The 26,141-nt window shown below is 45.7% G+C and overlaps 1 protein-coding gene across 1 annotated transcript; it reads right to left on the reverse strand.

Annotated features, from left to right (window-relative positions):
* Nucleotides 1-1,253: 1,253 nt before the first annotated feature.
* On the reverse strand, nucleotides 1,254-24,369 carry Gbeta5 (guanine nucleotide-binding protein subunit beta-5). Its single transcript, XM_089545661.1, has 10 exons — nucleotides 23,965-24,369; nucleotides 21,007-21,143; nucleotides 17,856-17,897; nucleotides 17,148-17,224; nucleotides 16,226-16,352; nucleotides 14,733-14,876; nucleotides 14,223-14,363; nucleotides 10,221-10,317; nucleotides 6,230-6,396; nucleotides 1,254-3,643 (listed from the first exon to the last, which is right to left on the reverse strand). The coding sequence occupies exons 1-10, from the start codon at nucleotides 24,092-24,094 to the stop codon at nucleotides 3,632-3,634; spliced, it is 1,074 nt and encodes a 357-aa protein (XP_089401787.1). The 5' UTR covers nucleotides 24,095-24,369; the 3' UTR covers nucleotides 1,254-3,631.
* Between the last annotated feature and the right edge of the window lie 1,772 nt (nucleotides 24,370-26,141).

Genomic DNA, 26,141 nt, shown 5'->3' on the forward strand with positions numbered 1-26,141 from the left:
TGCCTGTGCGATCTTTGTGCATATTAAATATTCCTAGATGGTCGAAACTGATCCGGAGCCATACAGTGTAGGCATGACTTTCTTCCTTTTGCATCACTCCCTTTCTAATCCCTTCCCCTACGGCGTGCTTTGGCTGTCCACTGAGAGTGACACAGTTACTGCGCCTTTATTTTTCCCATAATCAATTTATTAATCGTTGCATTCATATCCCGACGTACCGCGCACAATCAACACGCACCTCTTACAAACATCTGAGAGCAGCGCTGCATCAGTGGCTTGTGGGTAAAGTGCTGCATTAGGAATTTACAGGCAGTTCATTTCAAAGTGCCTCGAGGAAAATCTCTTTAGCAACCTCCCAGGTTTGTAGCAGGCGCAAAGCGTTGCGATTAACCCGGTCGCGGCCGTTGCCTTACTCCCAGTAAAGTTTCCGACTTATCTTCTCCATGCATTTGTGAAAACAAGCGTTAGTCATTTTACGCTTGCGATAACAGACTTAATTTGCACAAAATGGCGGGTGAACACCTTTCTAAGAGCAAAGGTACGCAAGAACCCAACATAGTGTTTTCATTGTGAACCTGAAGGATGCGAGGTAGCCACACGACTATGTGGGCCCCTTATCAACCTGCAACCAGAGACATCTTTGGTCGTTGTGCAGCGCAGTGTGCGATAGTCATACGATTGCCCCAGGCTGCAGCTGCTCACACGTAGGGTAATAAGCCGTAGCAGTGAGCAATTTATCTCACGTGACGCTAGTGCTGTCACATGTTGGTGATTAATTTAGAGAGTTAATGTGTTTGTTGATGACCTGAGATACCAAGGCTCAGCTTCGACATCTGCGATGATCACCTTCCTCAGTACTTGCATATTCCAGATAGCAAAGTGTCTTGGATATTCCAGTGGTAGTATTCCAAAGGCTTCCGTAGGGCCCTGGGCATAGAAACCTCCATTATGTGTTGGGCACTGTGCGGATGGCTGCAATAATGTCTTCAAGATAATCATCTTCTCTCCTAAAAATGCAACCCAGTCTCGGACTGTCTTTAAACGCATAACTGTTTCACATTCACCCGCTCAAGTTCGGGCCCCATGAAACGAAAACGTCCCGTGATGCACCAAGCCGCAACAGCAGCGAAAACGAGGTGCCATAGTTTTCGCTTCATCAAGCTCCCATTTCGGTACACTTTTTGTTGATCCTGGCAGACCGCTACTCATGATACGGTCTGGCTTTCAATCGAAACAAAAGAGACAAACGAGAGTACATTTACTAGTGTTTATTTCCATTCTTCGATTCTCCCCTTTGCCTTTTTCTTCCACAGCGCCTAGGGCTTTCATTCACTCCTGCTATTTACAGGCGTACAGGCACTCATTCTTCACCGGGAAACACACTTCTCAACAAGTTACTGGGAAAGGAGGGATGAACAAGGGCCCGCTCTGCAATGCGACGGAAACTGTGTTTTTTTTTTTTTACGAGTCTAGCGTTCAGTTTCCACCAAGTAGCGCTCTAGACGGAACCAGCGGAGACCCCGCGTGGTTGAGGTCTCCGGATTAGTCCCGGCTGTTCGGCGTTTTTAAACATGTGCTGCGTTCCTGGCACGCGTGCGCCAACACACTTCAGCTCTATCAAAACACTGTGACCTTGGACATGGGCCTGTGCACGGACCTGTCCTAAAGACCAGGATAGAACCAGGTCTAGGTCCTACCCAAAGTCTTACCTTTAGGCCTGGTCCATGGACCAAGGTCTTACTCCAAGACTACTCAAGAACCAGGTTAGTACCTATCCAGGGTCTTATCGGGGCTATTGAATGAGATCTGTGGGTAGGTCCTGGTCCTATGTGAGGTCTATTTAAAGACCTGGTCCAAGGACCAGCACAGGACCAGTACAGGACCCGGCCTTGGTCGCTGGCCCGATGACTCGGAGCGGGCCAGCGGTCACGTGACAAGGCTCGTTTCCCAAAGGAATGCATCGTCACGACCGTGGAGCCGAGAGCAACAGCAGCCCTCACACGAAGACCAGAATAGAAGAGACGGCTGTCCGTCCACGGATGTCTCAGCTTCTCCTGTAGGCGAGACGGAAAAGTGGCCGGAATAGCTCACTACCAAACCAGCGCCTCGGAGCACTCTTGGCTGTTCAATATGGGTTACCGCACGTCTTGGGGTGTCGCACCACCCCTCGACCCCTGCGCTCGCGTTGGCGCATCATCACTGCGCATTCGCGGAAGTTTGTGTGCTCTTTCTCAGTTGCGTGCTAGACAAGAGTCGGCACGATGAGAGCGGGCAACCAGGAGGACAAACACTGCGATTCGCGGATGAATGCGTCACCTCCGGTCCAGCTTCTAAAGTGGTGCCGTGACACCGCGCCTTCGTTGAGACTACAGCCGCGAACTGAAAAGACGGCAGGCAACTCAGGCGACGCCTCTGTCCGATGCCGCGCATGCGGTTTGTCATCGAGTAGCGACAGTGGTCTTTCCCGCCACTGCTTTCTGAACGCACTTCTCTCTGTTCACGCGTGTGTTAATGGAGAATGCTTCAGTGCTTAGGTGACTTCGAAGAATTTTAGAGCCGCTGCACAGCGCGGAATGTAATTCAAGGCGTCGCCAGAGTTTTTGCCCTCCTCCAAACGATGTATCCTGTCCTATGCTTTTCTATATTCGATGCGCGCAAGCACTTAATGAACCTATAAAGCTACAGTCTAGGCCCCATCGATAATGAAGCTGTTTCATCAGATGTGGCTCCTCAATGGTCACAAATGTGCATCAGGCAATTTTGAAGATGTCCAAAAAAACTGAAACGCTGCTCTTCGCGACATCCAACGAATAATGTGCGCTGTAACGTGAACATGGCACATTATTATCAACCTAACTGTTTTGCTTTCTTGTTTTTGAACATATATTCAACATACTCAGCGTCTCTAACTGTTTTCGAAACAGCTACTTCATGTGTTTGTGAATGCTTTCGAACATGAGTCATTAGAAGAGGGTACTAAACTACAACTTCGTGCCCAAAACCTGCAGGCTTCCTGCATTGAAAGTTAGGTAGCAGGAAGCCATAGCCGATGTCAACATAAACGGAAGGGGACAGGGTAGCATCAGCAACCGCAGCATCACTATCCACCATACCACTGCCATGCTGCGCTCAAGGAGCTGTGTAACCTCTAAGCGCGGCTGTGGAAACGGGACTACAGAGGCATTGGCGAGCCTTCTCCACAGCCGGCCCGCCGAGGTGTGATGACTGTCTGTCCCCAGAAGATCACAGAAGCAGCAGAAGGAAGACGTCCTCACGAAGCTTCCCCGTCGACGGCAGTGACCAGCCAATGGTCCACAGACTGACCTGTGCAGCGTCTTTGCGGAATAACAGGGACAGAGACTTTGAGAACTTCAACTATACCGCCTGTCTCCGAGATCCCGCAAGACTGTGTTTTCGTCGTTCGTTCTACCCATACCAGATTCATATCACCCCCTACAATTTCCAGTTAATGGCCACGACGAGGACCGATTGGAGAGACCTGGAACCTCTGCTCTTTCCTGCTTCTTCTGCGCGCTGCGTTGGCCGCAGAAGATGTCAGTGTGATGCTGCAGTCTGTCCATTACACTTGGCTGTGCTTGGGATCTAGGTGTCCTTGCAGCCGCTAGTCAGCTTAGGCCCATACCTGCGTTGTAGAAGAACAATGAATCGTGGATTTTGGCTGACCCCATTTTGTTGTATTCCAAACTACGAAGTAAAATACAAGGTATTTTTCAGGCACCACAAAAAAGCTATAATGACTTTTTTTTATTGCTTATGAATGCTGAAATAACGCCACATATCTGTTGTGTGGTAACGTTTACCAAAGTTCAATTTTAACACATAATGCAGTTTTTCTCGAAGCGTTCATATAACTCGTCAGATAGGCATAAAATGAAGCACTAATGTTAAGAGCATGAACATCAGCATAACATTTCAATTTATCAAACAATGATTTTCGAAGCATTAATCTAATGTCCAGAGAGAGCTGGCAGTTAGCACTATTAACAAGCTCTGGTGTAACGTGCAAATATAGCAGATAATGTTCGTTTTAACATTAGCCATTCCACGTACAAACTGTAACGAGCTGTAATAGAACACTCAGCCCAAACCACATCTGTGTCGTAGGTACAAAGTTTCAGCAATGCTTATGTAACAGTGACTTATAACATTAGCAAAACATTACTACAGCGTTAGAAATGTTGCAGATAAACACAGGTTTACCGCTGGAATCTACATCAAGCACTGTCCCAGCTTCTTTCCACTGTTCGTGGAGTAATAATAACCTTCAACAAACAACCCTTCGGAAGTAAATATCTTGGTTCGTGCCAGCCATAGATTGCACCCATCACGCCAAAATTTCGCAAGAAAATTTTACTTAGCAATTCATCGCACTATCTTCGGGCAATGATGACGACGATGCTTTATGGCAGCTACGCCAAAGAGCGCCATGGCGTAATGTCTGCGCAAGGAGCGATCAAAGGTGCATTATCCAAGCACTTTCACCAAGAAAATCTAAGCATCCGGCCAGAGAAAGCACGTACCCACTGTGTCACCGGTGCGTACCCCGCGGCACTGGGTACCTACACCTCCCGCATACGAGGCGGATGCTAAAACCATATAGTTTCTATGGAAGGAAAGCTGGAAGCTTCTAAAAAGAAGATAGGTAGAAAGGAACAAGCCATATACAGAATCTCATCTTCCCGGCATTGCTGCGCCTGTTCATGCTGGATGAAGTGCGGCGCAGCCTGCTTTCCCGCAAGGAATAAACTCTATGGCTCCAACTACTGGGCCGCAGTTACGGTCCGCTTTCGGTAAACTGCCTATGTCAGACACAATCCCAAGGTATCAATACAAATCAGACGAGTGCATGAGTATTCATGCCTTATTGTTGTGCTGTTTTGTAATGCTCTGCTATCGCCCTTGTAGTAGATTTCTCAAGCAGAGTTAAGTGAAGCTACTATAGTGCACGCGCATACTGTCTAAACTGGTGGGTCTGGCATTGCAATATTGTTACTTTTTCGTTATTTGATGTTGCTTAGTTGTGTATGGATGTTTTGACAATGTTAGGAAAACAACGTTTTGAGAAAGGTTAGAAAAAAGTGTATTAAGTAATCCGTATTAACATATGACCGAAACAAATAAAACCCTTTATTATAGCGTTATATGTACGGTAGACGCGCGGCGTCAGTTGACGCTAAACATTTGTGTCGAACGCCATCCTTACCTTGTAGCAATCTGTGCAAAACTCACATTTCTGGAAAGTTGAGGGAAAATGGTGGTTTAAGAGATAGTCGCAAACTAACTGACTCAATTCAAAATTTCTGAAAACCTTTCTTCCCGTAAATTAGTGTAAAATGGAGATCTGCCTATCATTTTTACGTCCTTTGTATCTCATGAAAACTTCGTTTCAGTCAACGTAGCCTCTCGCCATTAGAGTTCGGTAATCAATCGATACACGCCAACTTTAGATTATCTTAATGTCCCTGTAAAATAAGGTACGAAACAAAATTTTCTACCGTGCCAGTTCAAAATGAAACCCTATGGTCTTAGAGAATCGAAGTTGCAAGATGAATATGCGCTTCTTATCAATAGTGCATTTGACCCGCGACGTGGTTGGTGTCAACGGTTGCGCCAAAATTACTGCCTCTATAAAGTTGCAAAGAGGTGCGGATAAGGTATGGATATGACAGCAACCACCTCTTCCCCTCAATAGTCAGAATACTGAACTTTTGCTTCAGGGCGCAAGATAGGCTGTCTGACTGTTTTCACGACCGCAATCGTCACGACTGACATCACGAGAAGAATGTCGTGATCCATGTGTACCTGGGCCGCTTAGGTTTCGTTGTATACGCGTGAACAACGCCATCTGATAGTCGCAATCGCACTTGTCCCATACAAACACTCTGCAACGATGCCAAGCCCGGTCAACTAGTCTCTGCAAGTTCCTCGTCCATCAACGTGGAGTTGACGAAATGTACCGGTATAATCACTGCCGCATTGTAACGCGTTATCTTTTTGAGTAGCGCACGAATTGCCTATCCCAGTTGCGATTCTGTACCTTAAAAGCACAAAGACACATTACTTCACAACCACAATGCAACCGTGAGTGAAGATCTAAAGCACGTTCGAAGATGCAACGGTAAGAAACAGTTGCCGCTAACAGATGCACACAGGGGCCCTGGACTTTGTTGCCATTACCAGGAAGAGAGAGAGAGAGAGAAATACGCACCCTTAGCGTGAAGTCCCAACTGCCGGTGGAAAGCGCGGTGCCGTCGGGCGACACCCTGAGGCAGGTGACGCGGTTCTCGTGACCGTAGAGGATGCTGAGGCGCACGCACTTGAGCGTGTCCCACACGTTCACCGTGTAGTCGTTGTAGCCGCCGAAGAGTAAGCGACCTGCGCACGCGCACACGCATCAGTGTCTCCCCCGTAGCCACCACACGGTGGTCAAGGTGATCGGTACAAATTTTCAAGCAGCCAATATTTGTTTTTTTCTCCGGGGAGAAGGAAGTCCGGCTCGGACTACTAGTGAATTCTTACATGTCCCAAGCGTCGCTCCTGTCTTTACTACGGAAGAGTAGGGCTATTTATTTGTCTATTTACTTATTTATTTACCCTCATGGCCAGATGGCAGAGGTTATACTGTAAAACAAGAACAATAAAATATGCAGTAAATGGTTGCACAAACAAGTTTCTCCAAATTATATAATGTTAGCTAAAAAGTTGCGAGAAAGTTTGTTATATTTAACAGAAGCAGCTATAGCAGGGAGATAAGCTGAGCTGTAAGAGGAATAAATAAGTGAAAAAAAAAAAGTTTTTACAGTACAACGATCAACACCGGCTTAGTGAATGCGGTCTATTGCGATGTGAACAATTTAGCGGTTGGCCCGCCGTTTTGGCTTTGGCTGCTGATACGTCTCGGATTTGATCCAGGCCACGGCGGCCAGATTTGGGTGGAGGCGAAGTATAAATAAAGACCATGTACTGCGCAATGTCAGAGCAAGTTAAAGAACATTACGTTGCCTAAATTAATGCGGAGACCTTCTCTACTCCGTTCCCCATATGCAGCGTGTCCTGCGTCGTTCTCTTCTTGTGTTTCCGTCTTTTTTGGCTGGTTTTCTCCCTTGTCATGCCTTACCAACAGGCCCACCATTCTGCCCTGCTAAACTAGGAAGACCTTATGAAATAAAGTTATCGCAAAACATTACGACCAAACGTGAAAGACGGAAGCTCAAGGCTGCTTTCGTGGCCGACGTAATGAATATTCAGTCGTAAGTGAAAAACTAAAGCGACTGGAAATATTTTAAGCAAGTTTGAGAGAACTAGTTAGTTTGCAGTAAGCAGGGTCCCATACTGATGAGGTGTTCTGAAGCTTTGGACGTATTAGAGTCCTAAAGAGCAAAAATTTAAGAGAGGATGCCGCGGAGCACTGGAAAAATTAGAGCCAAGAAAATTTATACACGCGATTGGCATTGTTAATAGTTTAATTAATATGAATAATCTCTGGTAAGTTAGGTGTAACATTAACACCTAGGTACCTGTTACACATAAACAGATTCCATAGGAATGTTATTTAAATTATGAATTAATGGGCTGGAATCTGTAAGAGACATATGCGTTACATTGCATTTGTTACTAATTAGTTAGAGCAGCCATGTATTGCACCAGTTACTTGCAGCAACTAGGTCATTTTGCAGAATAACAGCATTATTATTTTGTTAATTATTTCACACAAATCAAGATAGTGTTCAGAAAAAAAATAATCATAGATTTTGCAGAATGCGAAAATTCATTTATGAAGATAAGGAATAAAAAATGTTTATTCCTCCGGGGAATCCTGTTCCAGTATCCCTGACGAAATGCTCAGCAGACTTGTTTGCACCGCGTTTGACACGCCACAGTCAGAAGCGCCGCCACTATACTGATTTTCGAGGGATATCCATGACACGGCAAAAGCTGGTTCCTTTTGCAGGATCATGGGAATTCTTTGGTTTTTCCCCATTATTTGCCAAAATTTGTTACAAACAATGTATTTCGAAGAGATAAACCAGACGCTTTTTACGAACGTAGCGTCCAGTTCCCGGGACGAGCCACCCTACAAAGCTCGTTTTAATGCTGAAATGCATTCTACATAGGACTTGCATGCCTGACTTTCGAGGACCCACTCTTGCTCCCGCACTTCGTGGCAACGCTTCTGCGCTCACACTGCCTGAGCTCCCAATAAATCTCAATAAATAGCAGCTATATAATTACTGATACCGTGTACTATATATACATGTCCACATATAACATACAAACAGGACCCTTCGTTTCAGGTTAACACTCGGACCCTGAACAGATTTCTTAAGAACCGAGTTAAACACAATTTCTACCCCAATATGCGCCTCATAGAGAGCGTATGGCTTTCCCGAGCACGAAAAGCTGCAGACGCCGCACAAAAATTACCGCAGTTTTGTGCATGGTCCAGAGGAGTGTTTTCAGGTAACTTATTTCGTCAAACTAACTCTGTTTACGCTTGTTATTCATGACGGAGCTTAACTTCAAGATACGTTCGAAAGTATTATTTCAGCCGAGAGTTGCAAACACGGGTGCTGACAACACGTCCTTATGCATCGTTGTATCAAACGCTACGCACGCTAACGACTTGTTCCAAAGATCTTATGCGTTTAAAATGGTCGCTGCAGTGTTGAATGAATGGCAAGCAAGTCTTGTACAGACACTGAAGGGCTGTGCAAGAGATGATGATAAACGTTACAAAGTAATTGTAATTTGTGAGATAAGAAATATCTGATCTGATAAACATTTTTTGGTGCACCTCCCATTTCTGTGTTTATGAAAATAATGACCAAAGGGTAGAGTATTTTATTCGTGCATAAAAAAGTGCGTTGTTTTTTGCTGCCAGAAAATGAACCGACAAGGCCCGAGGTTACAAAATTTTTGCGGAATAAATAGATTTGTACCAAAATTTGAGGTAAAAAAAAACATGCCATGCAATTTTTACCCCCCCCCCCCCCCCCCTCCGAATTATGAACAAAAAGAATCTATGGAACGAAGGGTCCTACACACACACGGCCGCAGAGATAGGGGCATTGCTAGCCCATATTATACAGGTGAGCGTGGAAGAAGGCGCAGATGAAAAAGAGGAGTTGGAGACAATGGAAAATATAGCATCGACAGAATGCAGGGGTTTCTATAGGCAATCGAGTGGAATGCATTTCTGCAGCAGTTTAAACCGTGAGTTTCGACCCGCCGCGGTGGCTCAGTGGTAAGGCGCTCGTCTACCGAGCCGGAGTACCAGAGTTCGAACCCGACCGCGGCGGCCGCGTTTCGATGGAGGCGAAACGCAAGAGGCACCCGTGTGCTGTGCGATGTAAGTGCACGTTCAAGATCCCCAGGTGGTCGAAATTATCCCGGAGACCTCCACTACGGCACCACTTTCTTCTTTCGCTCCCACCATCCTCCCTTCCCTTACGGCGCGGTTCACGTGTCCGCCGAGATATGTGAGACAGATACTGCACCACTTCCTTTCCTCAAAAACCAATTTACCCGTGCGTTTCGCTCGGGTACATGCAACTTTTTCAACCAGTGTGGATTCTTAAGCCCTCAGTGCCAGTGTCTTCAAAGAGGGATCGCGTCTCGACCACTGCGAATTGGGATCAGTTTGGCACTGAAGCATGACCATACCGCTCTGTCACCCGCGGACGATCACATTCCTGGATAAAGCTCAAACACTGATGAAATGTATGAATGACATTTTGAATGGCATTTGCGAGAGTGAACGCCGCCGGTAGCCGAAACGCTGTGTGCTTTCGGTTTGCCGCAACGCCAAGTGAGCTCCAGAAACGAGGATGCTGTGAACGTACGTTTTTAGGGAGTCCAAAATAAAGCCTGCTTGATAAAAGTGGCGGAAGAAAGGCCGAAATAAATATCGGTTTCTTCAGACGAAAGCAAAAACAACATTTTCAAGAATCTCGGAAGAATCTCCAGTGCACAGTAAGTCGAAGCAGCTATCTAAACGTGACTCGCAAGGCTCACTGTACCAGAGTCCATCTCGTTTCATGAACCACAAGCATGGAGACCACTGACGAAGCACCGAAGAAACTCGACGCGGTCGAAAGGCAATCCAAATACCTGCTTACTGACATCGCTACTGACATCGCAGCTGTCTTTTTTTTTTTTTTCATGGTAGTAACGCGTCATATGTGCGTCGTTATCCTTACCGCTCACTGAGAAGTCCACTGAGTTGACGCCGAAGATGATGCTCTGCTTGGAATAAACGGCTACTTCCCTGTCAGCACGTAGATCGTAGAGACGACACTGCAAAAAATAAAAAAGATAATAATATCTTTCGAAGCTCTGTGGAAGAAAAACTCGCGCATGCATTTGTTTTGTTATTTTCCTGAGCCCTCAGTACAACGTTCATAGTGTACTAAGATGAGTTACAAAACAATGGGGAAAAAAAGCACAAATACACCTAATGATAATGAGTTGAGAATAGAGTGTACGGGGCCATTTACAAGATTGGCAAGCTTTTGTTACTACATTAACGCCGGGCCGAATACGCCTGCTGTAAAGAAGCGTAAAGAAACGTAAAACGCGTCCCATACTTTGTAGTAAGTCATAATCATTTAATAAGTGCCCAGTATCAACCCAACCTACGCTACGCAAAAGTAACGTTTTCTTTATTGCCATGTGACGTCGCCACAATCTGCCCCGAGTGTTCACCAAGGCGAAGTGTCCTGCCGGTGTCAGTAGCGTCAAATTTGCACTATATGCTGCGAAAGTTGTCTTCTTTTCTAGTCAATTATTGTTCCTGGCGGACATTTTCTGAGTCACAGAACATTATTGCGTACCAGCTTTCTACTACATCAAGAAACCGAAAGTCCGGTTCGTGTTTTTTATGTCAACCTAGACCTCGAGCTCAAGTATAGTGCTGAATGGAATTATACCAACATTCAAGAACTGGAATATCTTAAGATATATAAGCAGTCCTTGTAAGCGAGTGGTTTGTCAGTGTCCCTACGTAAGCCACGAGTCACTGTTTAATCCTTCGACGCGCATTGCTGCTAACACGCAGGTCTGTGCCCATCGTTTTAAGCCAAAACCACGCCGCTCAGCGACGGATGATACCGGCATCGCTTCAGCGGGAGTGCTGCAATGCGAATTACGCCCGAGGTTGTTCAGTAAAATTTTGCCAGGTGCCCATGCTGCCTGTTGTGCACGCTGCATTGCGGGTAGCTACCAGAAGCCGCTCACATCACGAAAGGGCGCGAAGGAAACGAAGAGCTGCTGGAGCCACTAAAAATTCATACTGAACAATCAGAAATTATCAGCGCAGCAATGGAACTGGGGTCTGTTCTGTGAGGTGACATTCCCAGCGAAATATTTATAAAAGAAGGCGTATTACTTAGGTACTTGTGTTCATAGTTGAGCAAGGTAGTGTGTGAATAAGGAGGGTAGCTTTTTGAGTATGTGTGAGGAATATTTAGTTTTTTATTGCACACCGCACCCATAAGTGTATATCGAATGTCGCTAAGTTTGTCCTGACATTTTTGCAGCCTAAAAACCAGTCTTATGCAAAATGTTACCTATAAAAAATATTAACGAATGAGTATTTCCCGCTCCTTGTGAACGTAAGCCAACTAAAAGGGATGGTGAGGCCTTTCCATGGACATTTCAAGTTTTCAAGCGTACTATGTTCTCCCGTCTCAGACAGCCGACGAGTGTTTTCTTAGTTCCCGATGCACTACGGAAACACTCAACTACTGCACACCTTACCGCTCGTATATGAAACTCTACCCTAACAGTCAATCATCCTGACTATTGATACGATGTGCAAGTCCGTAACTTTGGCGTATGTCCACAGACGACTGAGGAACGAAGCTGGGGTAGAGCAAGAGATCGAGAAAACCAAATTTTAGCTACGAAAGCAGAAAACATTTAATTAAAACTAAATGCTAGCTGGCATGAACGCGAACGGCCCCTGATCTATGCGGCTGCATAAAGTAACATGTTGATCAAGCGCAGACTTTTGAAATAGCTTAAGAAGTCGTGTTACCTCATCGGGACATAATTCCCTTGCGACCCACTCGCTCCGTTATTCTGGACAGATTCTGGTTTTTTATTCATATACAGTTGTCCTTTCCCCACTTAAAAATTTACGGTTGATCGCTTTTAAAAGGATATGATGATATGAATGTCACCAAGTGTAACGAGTATCAGATGTGAGTACTCAAAGTACAACTTGAGAACTACCTATGTTTTTCTCTAACAAACAAAAAGTGAAGATTTCTTTTGAAGCCTTTAGGAGAAAAGCTAGTTTCGCTGTGATATTAGGATACTAAAGACACACATCACTGAGTCTATTACCACAATAATTGTTCCCTAATATATTTCGTTGCTCACGTCGCTTCCTTGCTATCAGCCATCGTGAAACTAGCACTGCTGCACGACGACAACCGAAGAGCGACTCTCATTCGATTGCTGCATCGGCAAGGTCTGCGGTTCGCCCGTGCTCAGTACCGTCACGGGGTGAATTAACAGGCCTTTTCGTAGTCTAAGTGACGAACTAAATTGCAAAAAGCTTTTAAATACCCTCAAAATTGCTATTTTCTTTTTTTTTTATCAAGCATCGTCTGACGCTGTGCAGTCTGATGACTTAGCTGCCTTCTTGTCTGACACGCAAAATTTCTTCTGTGAACTGTCGCTTTTACTAGTGGCCTCCGAATCGCGTTACGGCTGTCTTCCCACATTAAGAAATATACGAGGGGGTACCCAAAAGAAACCGGACTAAATTTTTTGGTCGACAAAGCTTCTGTGGTACCGCTTTTTGCCCCTAGGAGCGCATAGAACGAACATTCCAGAGTCAGTAAGCCGAGTGCCGTCGTTGAAGGAGGTCAGACTAGTTTAGGCAGAGTTTTAGAGTGACGACTGTTTTGTGTGAATGTCGTTTTTGCAATGGCTGATTTTCGTGAACAGCGTGCGCCGGTGAAATTCTGATTTTTGCTCGGAAAAAGTTGAATGGAAACTCTTGAAATATTAAGAAAGACGTACAAGGACGATGCTATGGGGACAACTCAAGTGTTCCTGAATCGAATCCTGAATAAAAAAAACCATCATGCCAATGGAAAACTTCAAATTCCCCTCGCCTCAAGAAAGCTCGTCAGGTGAAACCAAACCTCAAAACAATGCTGATTTGTTTTTTCGACGTGGGATGAGTCGTCCATTGAGAATTTGTTCCGCAGGGTCAGACAGTTAGCCAGGCTTTCTACTTGGATGTTTTTGAAAAGATTGGGCAACAGCGTGCGGTGGAAGCGGCCAGATTTGTGGCGGTCGGGTGACTGGTTTTTCCATCATGGCAATGTCCCTGCTCACACAGCCCTGTCTCTACGACAATTTTGCACCAAAAATGGCATGACCCCTATTCCTCAACCCTCATACCCTCCCGACCTTGCCCCGTGCTACTTTCTTCGTTTCCTAGAATGAAAAAATAGGTGAATGGAAAGCGTTTCGCTGATGTTGCTGAGGTGAAGAAAAAAACGACGGAGGCACTGTCAAGCATCACAAAAGATGAATTTAAACAATGTTTTGAAAAATGGAATGAAAGATTCGACAAGCGTATCATTGCAAGTGGGGAATACTTTGAAGGAGATTGAAGGTCTGTGCTTAAAATGTGAACAAATAAGTTCAAACAAAAATAAGTCCGGTTTCTTTTGGGTACCCCCTCGTATGCCTCAAACCGTTGCGTCTGTGCTTTTTTCGTCAGTGACCTGGACAGAACTGTGATCGCAAGTTTAGGCGCCACAAGCGTTTCCGGAGCTAGGCCCGTCTGATGTCACTTCAAAATACAAAAGCAGAGAAATCTAATACTGCGTACCTCGCTTATATTCAGGAAGATTAAGCGATATGCAAGTGGCATTAAAATTGCAGTAGCAGCACGAACGATTCACTAGCGACGGCGACAGCAACCTTAACGCTGGCGTGGCAGCAGGTGCTCCGCGCCGCACCATTTGGCGTCGGCTCCAGCAGATGCGTAGCTTGAGGATGGTGGCGAATTATATAAGTGCTAACATACCGCAGCATAAAGCCCGCACTGGTTTGGCAACGTGCCCCGCTTATGCACAGCTGCCGCAGTTTCGTTCGGCGCAGTCAAAGATTCCCTGCAACATTTTTTCTCTTTCCCATCCACCCTCCAGGAAGAGGTAGTGCGTGTGCACACTCACGGTGGCGTCATCCGAGCCGGTGGCGATGGCATCTCCGCTCGGGTAGAACTTGACGGTGTTGATGTCCGATTCGTGCCCCTGAAAGGACTGCACGCACTGACCCGACCGCATGTCCCACACGAGCGCTTGCCTGTCACAGCCCTGCGAGGGAACGGTCAAGGAAGCATCTCCGTCTTACAGTTCTCTCACAGCTAAGAGATATTGGATGGGGGAGCTGACTCTTGAGTTGTTTTTCTTCAGTCAATTTAATGCCAATCCACATAGTCCTTACGCATCAGAGCTACGCTTGTCGTTTGCCAGCTGGTAACTCCAGCGCGGCCATAAAATACATGGATAGCAGCAGGATATCCTCTTCTGTTCACACCCTTAAACAGTGCAATGAGACTATTTCAATGTTTTTAACTAAAGCTTTTTTTCCTGTCCTGATTTGCCGCTGCCGGAAACTAAAGTACCGTTCGTAGCTCGCCTAGCCCGCAGCTTTCGGAGATCACAAGGGAATGGTGCACGCACTGCGGAGACGAAGGTGTTGCCCATCTCTGTAGGCGACAGGTCGAGTGCCATGACGTCGGCGGAGTGCCCGTGGAAACTCTGGAGCAGTTGCGAACACTCCACGTCCCACAACGCACACGTGCTGTCCCCGCTGCCCGTCAGGATCTGCGAGAGTTGGTGGTGACGTCACGTGAGGCAGAGCACCCCGCATGTAAGCAGGCTGGGCTCCACATTCGCGCATAACATCAGGCAAGAGCTGCAGTGGGAAATATACCCATGACACGCGACTCAAAAACTACAGTACGCGCAAAGTACTAGTTTTCAAGCGCTACCTTCTGCACTGTATACCTCGTAGAGCGTTTATTATTTTTCTTTCCCAACTGCCCCTGTATCTATGTGGACCTGGCCCATTGCATCTTCTATTGCCCGGCTGCTCAGAAGTCGGGTTCCTACCCCCCCCCCCATTCCTTCTCTATCCATCACCACCTGGCTCGACTGGCTTGGCGTTGAAGGGGTCGCCCAGCCGGTCTACATGCTCGGCCGGTAAATTATGGTCGAATAAAGGTCTTCTACTACTACTACTATTTTTTTTACAGCAAATTCAAGAACTTATAGGTCGAATTCAGAACTGCTTTGCTGGCATTAAAAAAAAAATAGTTTTCCGTATGCCGGCACACGCCACATAAATTTGAAGGCGTTTATTCCACTACAAAAGAGGAAGGACCTTTTCATGTAAAAACTGAGTACAACGAAGCGGTATATGCCAAACACTCAGGAGAGCAATTTTCTACGATGCAGAGTGCAACAAAATGACGCTATCACTCTAAGTAGAGAACACGGATTTCAACTTGATTTTAGCCTGATTTGCTAGTTGTATCAGACCACTCAAAGGCTCACTTTGCATCGTCAGCGCTCCACATTCTTTCGGAAAACTTTCGGCCTTACGACTGGTAGCTCCAGTAGTTTGTCCAGTGGCTTGTCATAATATTGTTGACAACAGCTGCCTTTCTCTTGAATGATTTCTGACAACAGTTCATCATTTTCATAATTATTTAAATATAATATCGAGCATTGCGCTTCGTTTGTGAAGTTCCTTCAGTTGCAAAAATTAGAGCAGAAAATTTCTAATACCTAGCTGAGAGATATATAATGTTCGCATTTAAACCAACTATCTTTTTGTGCTCAACTGGTGCTAGGAACAAAAGCGCCGTACGAAATTAAAGGGATTAATGCAGGCTTGAGAGAAAGCTTCTCCGTTAAGCAGGAGGCCGTCTATGTGTCATCGGTGCTCCTTGTGGAGAAGATGTCCTGTGTACATTGAGATCATTAACAGCAAAGCGATTATGAAGTCTGAAAAGATTGGGCACTCGTTAGCTGTTAATTTGGACCTGACTTTATACATGCTTGCATAAAGTTGTACGTCGAGCACTTAAAAGTTACGGTTTTCACGCAAGTTCAATAACTGTCTGATTTTACTAAAGCGAAACCAAGACATTTCAACGGTAACCGCTGACCTGCTGATCCGAGTTTGGGAATAGGCAGCAGGACATGTAGCTGGTGTGTGTCCCGACCGCTTTCTTTTTGGCGGACACTTCCTCCTCGAAGCTTAGCGGGTACACGGTCACCTTGTTGTCCAGACCACTGCCGACACCAAATAAAAAAAAAAAAAACGTTTTAAACGTAGCAGTGACAATAGGCACAGTGTTTAAAGGCATAGCAGACATCATTTTTCATTGACAGAGGATTACAGCACAACAGAAAAACGACCTTGGTACGTTGTTTTTTTTTTCTTATTGTTCCTGAAGTTTACAGTGTGCGGCACACGCCTAACGAACATTTAATCAGTCGTATGTGCGAGAAAGACCAGGAGGATTGTACGTAAAGTGTGCAGAAATGTTGTACTATCCGTTATTCGTGTTTTCGTTTTTAATTCGCCACGTGCCGATGTAAGGTTCAAGAGCTACAGTAAAAAAAATAGCCACAGAAGCGATTGTTTTCATTACCACGCAGCGATTAGAACTATTCTAATATCGTCGGTAAAAAGTTCACTGTTACCGCAGCTCCCGCACGTAAAAACAATACTCTAACACAAGCAAATCAGTCAGTTCCTGCCGTGTGTTAACCAAAGAAGGCTAAAATCACCTCGGTAAGCCACGAATCCATTACAAGAAATCAATTCAAGAATTTATAGGAGACAGGACCTCATAAGGACATGCAGAGGTTGCCAATGAGCAGCACAAGGTGAAGGCAGAGGGCTGGTGTCCAAAATTTCTCGGAGTCGACACCTGATGATGTTCCGTTCCATATTGCCCGCTTGCAAATATATGCATCTCTCGCCAACTCTTTTACATGCGCAACTGGATTCCTCAGCACTGAGTCGTCGGCAAGGTCATAAGGACAAGGTGTGCGCGCTTACTTGATCGCTTGGGTACTCACCCGCAGGCGACCATGTTGCCAGACGGCGCGTATGCGCAGGCCATAACCCAGGTCGTTGGCATCGTCACGGCGTGCTCCTGGGAAGCAGTGAGTATGCGTCATCTGCTTGCGTCTCACCTAACGCTGACTGTAGCACGCATTCTGATTGGATCCTATTTTTTGCCGTAGTGTGTCTATCGGCATGGTTGTTATTCTTCCTTCGTGGAACTCGTCACAGTTTTTATTCATTATACTAATTCCTTTACACCAACTAACATCGATGTCACGATATTTAGAGTCGTTTATTAAAGAGTTCAAATCATTCAGTTCCATGTCCCATATAGTTGCCTTCCAACCTGTCAACCAATTTGTCCCTACTTTTTCTCTTGTCGGTGACAAAAATTTCGAATGTTGGAATATTGTGAGGTATACTGTTATGGAAATATTGAAGTTAATAGCACACTCTTGCGATGCGTAGAAAAATATTCATTTTGAAGTTTTTCCATCGCTCTCATCGATGGGGAACGTTTTTGACGATAGCAAAAACGCTAACAGCCAAAAAAATGCAAACGTGCCGAGGGGAGATCAGCGGATATATTCATTGTTATAGTGAAATCTTACGGTAGATGACAAAAATTGCGTTCATAAACTCTTTCGCGTTGAAAAATGCTTTTGTCCAGAACTGCTGGGCATGTTGAAATTTGGAGCCGTGAACCAACGATTACTGACCTTGTTCGTAGTGAATGCGTCCCATATGATCATCTTGCCATCCTGAAGAGAAAAAGCAGATGATTTGTTAATCCACTGCAGCATGCTATCACTACGTGCGTGCAACAGCTTATCGGTAATGAAGGCAATCACTGGCGGTACAATGAGGTTATGATTTGAGCTGACCTGTAGGCGTGTCACCACTACGAGGCCGCTATACTTGGTCAGTGATGACCCTATCTGTGATGACCTAAGAGACACAGTCAGTGTATTCAACATCTCCTACAAAGCAGGATGGTAGGAGTCGAGGCAAAAAGCCTTAAAGAAGTTTGCGAGGTCTTGTATGCATTTACACAGAAACAAAAATTTTCTTATTAAAGCTAAAGCATTTAATGCCTCATCGTTGTCGACAGAGGGTTGTCGACAGAAGGTTGTCAGCAGAAGGTTGTCAGCAGAGGTGTCACGCTTTTCGGTTGGTCGAAAAGGTTATGACGTCAGAGTGCGCGGATTCGCAGTAATGCGGTCACCCACGGATGCCTCACGCCTCCTTTTGGAGCAGACGACAACTTATAAAATAGTTGTCGTCCGCTCCGACAGGGGGCGTAAAGCGTCTATGGGGTACCACATTACATACCTCATTACTGCGAACAGAGCCATGGCTACAACTGAACTCATCGAAGCCGAGAGAGAGTCGTGCTAAAGAACCAGTCGAAGTCGGCAGTCAAAGTGTGTAGTTGCAATCTGTAGTCAAAGTGTGTAGTCAAATAAAGCACTAGTACAGCACAAACAGTCTTGCAGTAAATGTCAAACAGTGCGCCAGGATAGGCTTCCGCCTTGGAGCACTTTAGAGAGCCAAAGTGCCCCCTGAATTTTTTAAAGAAACGCAATGCTTTGAGAAACAGAAATCAGGAATAGAGACAACACGAAAATATATTTCCATGAAAACCGACACAATGTATTAGGACCCTTCGCTTTTAGGTGATATTTGTTTCCAGAATTCAGGCGGTGAAAATCGGCAACATTAAATTCAGGTAAAAATTAGGTTATTCAGCAGGTAATTGTTATTACAAACAATTTAGTTATTGTTTTTTTTCTCACCAATTTTTGCTGTGTGGTATTCTTATTTGAACACCAAATTCAAGCACTGATTGTTATGTGCTGTGCCCTTTCTTCTTAGGCCACATCGGCCCGCAGTATCTTGAAATAAATAAATAAATCCAAAATACCGTGTATTATTGAATTTTGAATTAGTTTATTAGTCAATAAGTTCCCTAAATCCATTACATTTTTTTATCGGGAGAGCTTGTTTTTTGCAGCAGAATAATATTTACTTAATCCTCTCGTTTATGTGCAGGACATAAAATGCCCATTTTCGCCCTATATTTCAAAAAGTACAAGGAAATAGAAGGTCGCACTTAAAAAAGTTTGCTAAATCAGATCTGTTTCCTTATCTGTTGCAATTATTTCGTCGAGTACATTGCCAATATCCTACGCAGCACTGTCACGAGCGAAAGGCTTGCAGCATAAGGTCGTTGGAGCGGATAGCGCTTGATACAATTATGAAATAAGACATCTGGCCAGTTCGTGTGTTTTGGCCTCTCGATTCTGAAGCTTACTTTCCAAACTTATTCTCAAATTCTACATCATCAACAACTAGAGTGGAAGGAGATTTAAAACCAGCAGACGACCGAAAATATTCCTCCGGAATAAGTATAACATATCCGCTAATTTTTGTGCAATGCTACCAGCTTTGAGCACTGCAAAAAGTAAGTTCTATAGAGGGCACATTTCCGGGTTGGAATAATGTTTAAACCAATATTTAATTTGGGGTTCAAGAACAAGGTAACATTGGGTTTGAGCGGAAAACGAAAGGCCGCAATTGTATTTAAAATAGTCAGAGAAAAGGACTAGCTCGGAATGTGCCATAAAAATGTTATTTTATACTTACGTTGTTGCTAAAAATCCATTTCCTACTCACAGAACATTTGTAGCAAATGAACGAATTCAGAATATCTGGCACAGTGCAGCCAACCGTCTGACGACCGTAACTCCTACGTGTAAGCAGCACCTTCCAGTCGTCTTTCAATCCTGTGTTATATGAAGTAACATCGCCTAACCCTTTTTTTTAAGACGCATTAAATAAACTAAATGTTCGATTAAATGGCCCGTATAGTCAGATGAGTATCACATACTTATTTATGCTTTTATGAGTTCTTTGTTTACTTGTTCGCGGTGTTGTCCATTTTATTTGTTTATTTATTTTGTTTCTTTGTTTGTTCGCCTCTTATTGACTTATTTTCCTGGTCCTAGCAGTTGCCCTTTTGCACCTAAAGAAGGAATGAACAATCTCCCCCTCCTTCCCCTCAATGCGCTTCTTAAGAACAGTCACTAATATAAGCAAAACCTTAAGGATCTCAAAATCAATGACATGCTCAGCACAAGGCAGGACAAGTAACAATGAACCACGCATTAAAAAAACTAAAGGAAGACGGGACTCAAGGACTAGCGAACTTCATTTGCGGACGGGAAGGAAAGACAGATGGAAAAAATTGCGCAAATGCTAAATTGACTTCTTCTAACCGACGCCGGTTCCAATCGCTTACTGAGATTTTTTTTAGAAACGGAGACCCTGTCCGCGACCTTTAATGTCTTGGGTGTTGTTATTGAGCATCGTTTACCGTGGGTACGAAACACGGACCGGACGTTCATGGAACAGAAAATGAAATTCGACAATCTGATAGACTTATACTGGATATACTAGAAGCGGTGGCAAAAAAAGAGTAACCGACTCCTCACCTGTCCTCACCTCACGCTTTCGTGTTTACTCAACAAACGTTTTTAGTGTACGAGTATTTTGACTAGCGTAACTTCACTGGCGCCTGCTGCTTTTAACCGGGATCGGGCAACACCCGAAATTTGGCTATTGAACTTCAACAGCACTGCATAGAACTGACCGCTGTTTTTTTCTTCTAACCGATGTAGGACTGCTGCGGCACCGGGGTTCCAACCACGCGCCTTCCGAACGTGTTGCGGATGCCTTGCTTGTTCACCACGAATGCGTTATAAAAAATTGCAGTGGACTGATGGCGTGAAACCACTAACAGGAAAGGCGCTCACAAATCTTGTGAGGCGTTTCCAGTGCTAAGGAGCTTTCCGTGGCTGCGGCACTGACCTGGGACGAGCTGACGATGTGTCGTTTGTCCTGCGACCAGTCGGAGCAGAGCACCTTTCCCTGGTGGCCTTTGAGGACTCTGCGCAGCTTGATGTTGAGGTCCTTGATGGGCTCCACTTTGCCGGCCAAACAGGTGACTGCGCACAGCACCATGGCATGATCAGGGGGGAGAAAGGACCCTGCTTGGTAGTCATGCCAATCCACACAGCAAAAATTAAGCTGCGATTGTTCTCGGCACCGTGACTCCATTGTGCGCGATGCTGCACCCGCTTCACTATATTCCCACACTAATGAACAACTGACCTAACTCTTCCCTCATTCTGTCATTTCCGAAGTGGAATGCACTGCCTTCAGATATGCACCGAACACATCGGCTCACTTTCAACACTTTCTTCGTGTTCTTCGGGCCTATACAAGACGTGCTGTTTTGTCTGTGTGTGCGCCACGTCTTGAATTGCCTCATTATTTTTTTTCTTTCTGAATGCGTTTTTTACTAAATATACCGCAGATGTTCTACACTGTATATGCGAGTCATTATTAGAAATGACGCGCAAGCATCGGGAATAGGCATAAGCCACGGGGATACAAAACTTCTTCCTCCAGGTATTCACTGCAACGAGGCTGTGGCAAAGTAAAGTACTTGCACCCTGTCCTCCTTCAGTCACCTGACAGAGCGGACTGTTGGTACACCGAGAAAAAATGAGAAAGTCTTGACACGTATTAGATCACTAATTCTACCTAATTTCTTTCTTTTTTTTTTGATACATTCGATTCGTCTCCTGAATATGTATTCCCCGTTGGGCCCTTAGAGAACGAAGTGAATCAAAACTGTACTTTGAAGCAATTTGCAGTCTATGGAAGGAAAAAGCGTTTTTCGGAAACACCGAGGAGCTAACTAAACACAAAAATTGATGATTGTGATAGTCTTCGGTGGTATACAAAATTGGCGGTTGTGATGCTGAGTAGTCGACAGCACACAACTGGTGATTGTTTATATATCAATGCATACCCCACTGTATAAAAAATTTACACAGACTTTTCGTTCCTTCGCACAGGAAAGGCTCTTCAGTTCTGTTTGTTTATTTTTTTCTGGCGGTGTTGTGTACGCGCAAACATTTGCGTGTGACGATCGACCGACGTTTTCGCCGAAACGAATTCGGAATTCCTGATTACGACGACGGTGTCGACGGCATGCATAATGCACCACCCGTGAATCAACTGTCGTACTGCTGCCTTCTGGTGGCCTTCTTGTGTGTGTTGCCTTATTCAGCAAGGCAGACGCCATGGTAAGCACAGAATTATGATAAGGGTCAGGACTGAACAGTTCAGCACAGTTCACTTTTTACGCCTGAACGTTCACCGTCAGGAAGGTGGATTCCAGTTTAGAAATACCAGTGTTAATAAACAGATAATATTGGGTGATGCAGATTTTTCTACCGGTCAAAGTTATGCACTCTCGTCAAAGTGAAAAACGCGCTCATTTTCAGCTTGTTTACTTCATTTCCCTAGAGCAGCTTTACCTTGTAAGTAAAGCGAGTTAAATTATTATACGTGCCATCATAACTCTATGGTCGATAACGCAGCAGCTGAATAACCTTTAGCAGAAGCTAAAGCATATTCGCTTTCGAAAATTGGAAGTATTGTTCGACGTTTGGTACAGGAAAATTTCATTACAGTAGACACATCTGCTGAACGCTCATTAATAAAGAGTAGAGAGGGAGGGACATCATCCCCGTTTTACGGTACCTCGCTGCTACACTCACTATGGCCACTTCACTCGTAATTATTACATACCAAAAATGTTTAATTCTCTGCCTGATTCAATCTTTTCAGTTTCTTCGTTGTCTCAATTAAAGAACTTCTTAAAAACACATATGTCGGTAACCTAAACTGTTTCTTTGTTCTTGTTTGCCTTAGGTATTGCGGTTTATCATTGTTTGCTTGCTTTGTAACGCCTATTGTTTAATATATCTGTCTTTCATCGACTGCCGAGTACTGCCCTACAAGCCTTTATGGCTTGGGCAGACTTGTCTTAAAGATTGTATTTGGTTCTCTGAAAATAAAGGTGTTTATTATTATTATTATTATTATTATTATTATTATTATTATTATTATTATTATTATTATTATTATTATTATTATTATTATTATTATTATTATTATTATTATTATTATTATTATCTGCTTAACTACACGGACATCTCGATGGAGCCATTGCTCTAGACGAAAGTCGATTTTATAATAAATATCATCCATAAGAAGCGCTTGCTCGGATCTAACCATATTTCTTACTTTACGTTCAATCGAGTATAGCGGCCTCATGTTTCTTCGCCGAGGTCGAGTTATTTATCGAGAAACAACCCACACTATAAGTCATGCCTCACACCGAGAGATCTATCTACTCCTTGTCCTTGACCTAAATTTAGCCCGGTGCGAAAGCGATTTCCTCTCAGAAGACTCTGGTACATACCATGAGAACAGTCTGCACACCCGCTCATCAGAGGCGAAGCAGTACTGCGCGGCAGAGCCGAATCTGTTCGTAGAGGAGACTTTTATCTCTTAATTCTCTTCCGCGCGACGTTCCAACTCGAACTGCTGACCGGAGCAGTCGTTCGTGCAGCCAAGGAATAACAGGTGCTGCTAGGCAGTCGGAGACAACTGCTGTTTGGTGGCCGCTGCTTTTCTCCGCTCGCCGTAAACAATTCATGCGACGTGTAGGCAAAGCTTTTCGCTGTCGCAGAGATGACCGAGCGCACATCGGGATCTAACAACGCGTGTGGAGCGTTTAAGGATCGCTGGATCGCTAGAAAGAACAAACGCTCCGGGCCTTCGTCCCGAGCCCGGTCTGTATATAACGGAGTCACTCAAGAATGACAAAAAAAAAAGTGAAGGAAGGACGAAAGTGCGGGGGTGGCGGCCACCACCACCGACATCGGGTGGGAGAAGACTGACGCTCACCGCTGACATCGTTGATCTTCTTCCGCTCTTCCTCGAGGCGCGCCTTGAGCTGCTCGATCTCCCTCGTCAGCGACTCGACCGTCTCCGCCGGGTGGTCCACCTTGGTGGCCGCGTTTTCCTCGGCCGCCATGTTGCGCCCCGGGTTCCCCCCCTCCCCGAGAGAGCAGCAGTAGGAAGGAGCCCGCCGCCGACGCGGCCGCCGGCAACGGCGGAACAGCGGCCCGGCAGCGGTGGTGGCGGCGGCGCGCTCGCGCTAGCGCCGGGAGATCGATAGGCGCGGTTCCTGCAGACGCCGAACGACGTCGCCGCCGCCGCTTTGCGCCGGGGCGCACGCGCGAGCGCGCGCCTCTGGCCTGGGTTGCCGCTGGCTTGCTGACCGAGCCGCGGCTTAATCACGGCTGCTCCGTTTCGAAGGTGGACCCGAACGCGCGGTAGGCGACGGCGCGCAACATGGTCGTGCTCTGGCTCGCAGCCGCGGTGTCGCAAGCCGCCTCCTGTCCCGTTTGTAGGGGTGTTCGACTGCTCAGATAACGGGGAATTTAAGTGCAGATGCGGAAAAGGGGAGGAGAGCAAGGGAGGGGATTTCGATTGCAATACTGCACTGACACCCACCCCCTTCTTCTAGTTTGTACGAATGAATGGATAATTGAATGACATCACAACTTTCCAGTGTGTTCCTTCGCGTAAGAATGTAAGTTCCAGTGCATGACCAAGACCCCGCAGCCCCTGGAACGACCAAAACGAGCACAAGAGCAAGGTCCTTATCATTTCCATACATCCCTCCCCCTCCCCCCCCCCCCTCAGTTTTTTCCTATACCATCTCTCTTTTGTCTCTTGCTTATTCTATGTTGTTGTCACTCCCCACTAGGAGCGGCGGCAGACCTCTTCCTTTGTAGCGAGCTCCCTCCCGTACACAACTTCAGCCACTTTCTGCTGGGTACATACCCAGAAATTCTGGACAAGCAACATAAGCATTTAGTGGAGTTAGCGCAGCGGGCTCTTTCTGCAATACAGAGGCAGTGGCCACTTTAGATATCTCCCTGTCAGCAAAGGAGTCATGCTTAGTGCTGTTCCCCGGTGAAAAACGTCACTGAATGCGCTTATATCAACGAATGCAAGGAACCCAGATTCGGCAGGCATGCCACGCGAGGTTCTTGGGCGTCATCCTTGACTCAAGTCTGACGTGGAAAAGAGCGGTGGACAGCAGTGTTCCTTCCTCGTTGCCAAGGCAAACTTACTAAAACGTTTGACAGATGCGACGTGAGGCAGTGGTCCTTCAGCAATGTTAAAGCTACACTCAGCTATTGGGACCAGCAAAATTATTTACTCATTGCCTTTTCTATCGCCATTAGACAGCCAGTATAAGCGCTTTGAGATCACCAACACGAAATGCCTGAAAACTCCACTCGAAGCTCTACGGCAGGATTTTTTTGGCAAGGTCTTAGAAGAAGCCTGTTGTCTTCCGTTCCTCCAAAAAATTGTTTCTACTGTTCGCCTTTGAGAGACCCGGACAGGTCAGGTTTGTTTCGTCGGCTACGAGCTAGGACCCAAAGTCGCTTCTCTGCAGCCCTTCCCACCCTAAGCACAGTGGGTTGGTCACCCATAGGACACAGGTGTCAGCAGAGCCCGCCATGGTTTTATGATGACATTCATTGCCACCTCGACATTCCAGGAATTGGGCACAAAGCGATCGCTACTTCTGGCGTAAGTAAGATCCTTAACAGCGTCTACGAAGGCCACCTACAAGTTTACACTGATGACTCTGTGAGCAGGCGTGAACAGTCCTGCCCAGCTGTATTAACGCGATGGTGTTAAGGCTCTCATTCTGCAGTGAATCCGGCGTCATAGGCGTCGCCGTTGTCGGTAGTGAGCGAAAAATCCCCGGACAAGCAACCAAGTACGAAACCTCGGTCACGTTATACCTTGTGGGGCCAGCACAGCCTTCCCACCGAATTGTGAGCAAAGAGACTACAGTGGCAGGTGCAGTTAAATTAATGATTTGCCACTCAGGAAGAGCAACCTGGGTCGCATAAGCCCCACAGGTGGCAGCACCTGCCATCGAAGTGCAGTGGCGCATCGTTTAACCGCTGCACCACAGCGCCAGGAGTGGACTGAGGACTCTCAGGGATCTGTGAGTGCAAAGTCGAGAAAGACCAATTCTACATACATGGCCATCA

Source organism: Amblyomma mixtum, chromosome 5, assembly GCF_055824585.1.
Source record: "Amblyomma mixtum isolate Tamu chromosome 5, ASM5582458v1, whole genome shotgun sequence".
Classification (NCBI taxonomy): Eukaryota; Metazoa; Arthropoda; class Arachnida; order Ixodida; family Ixodidae; genus Amblyomma; species Amblyomma mixtum.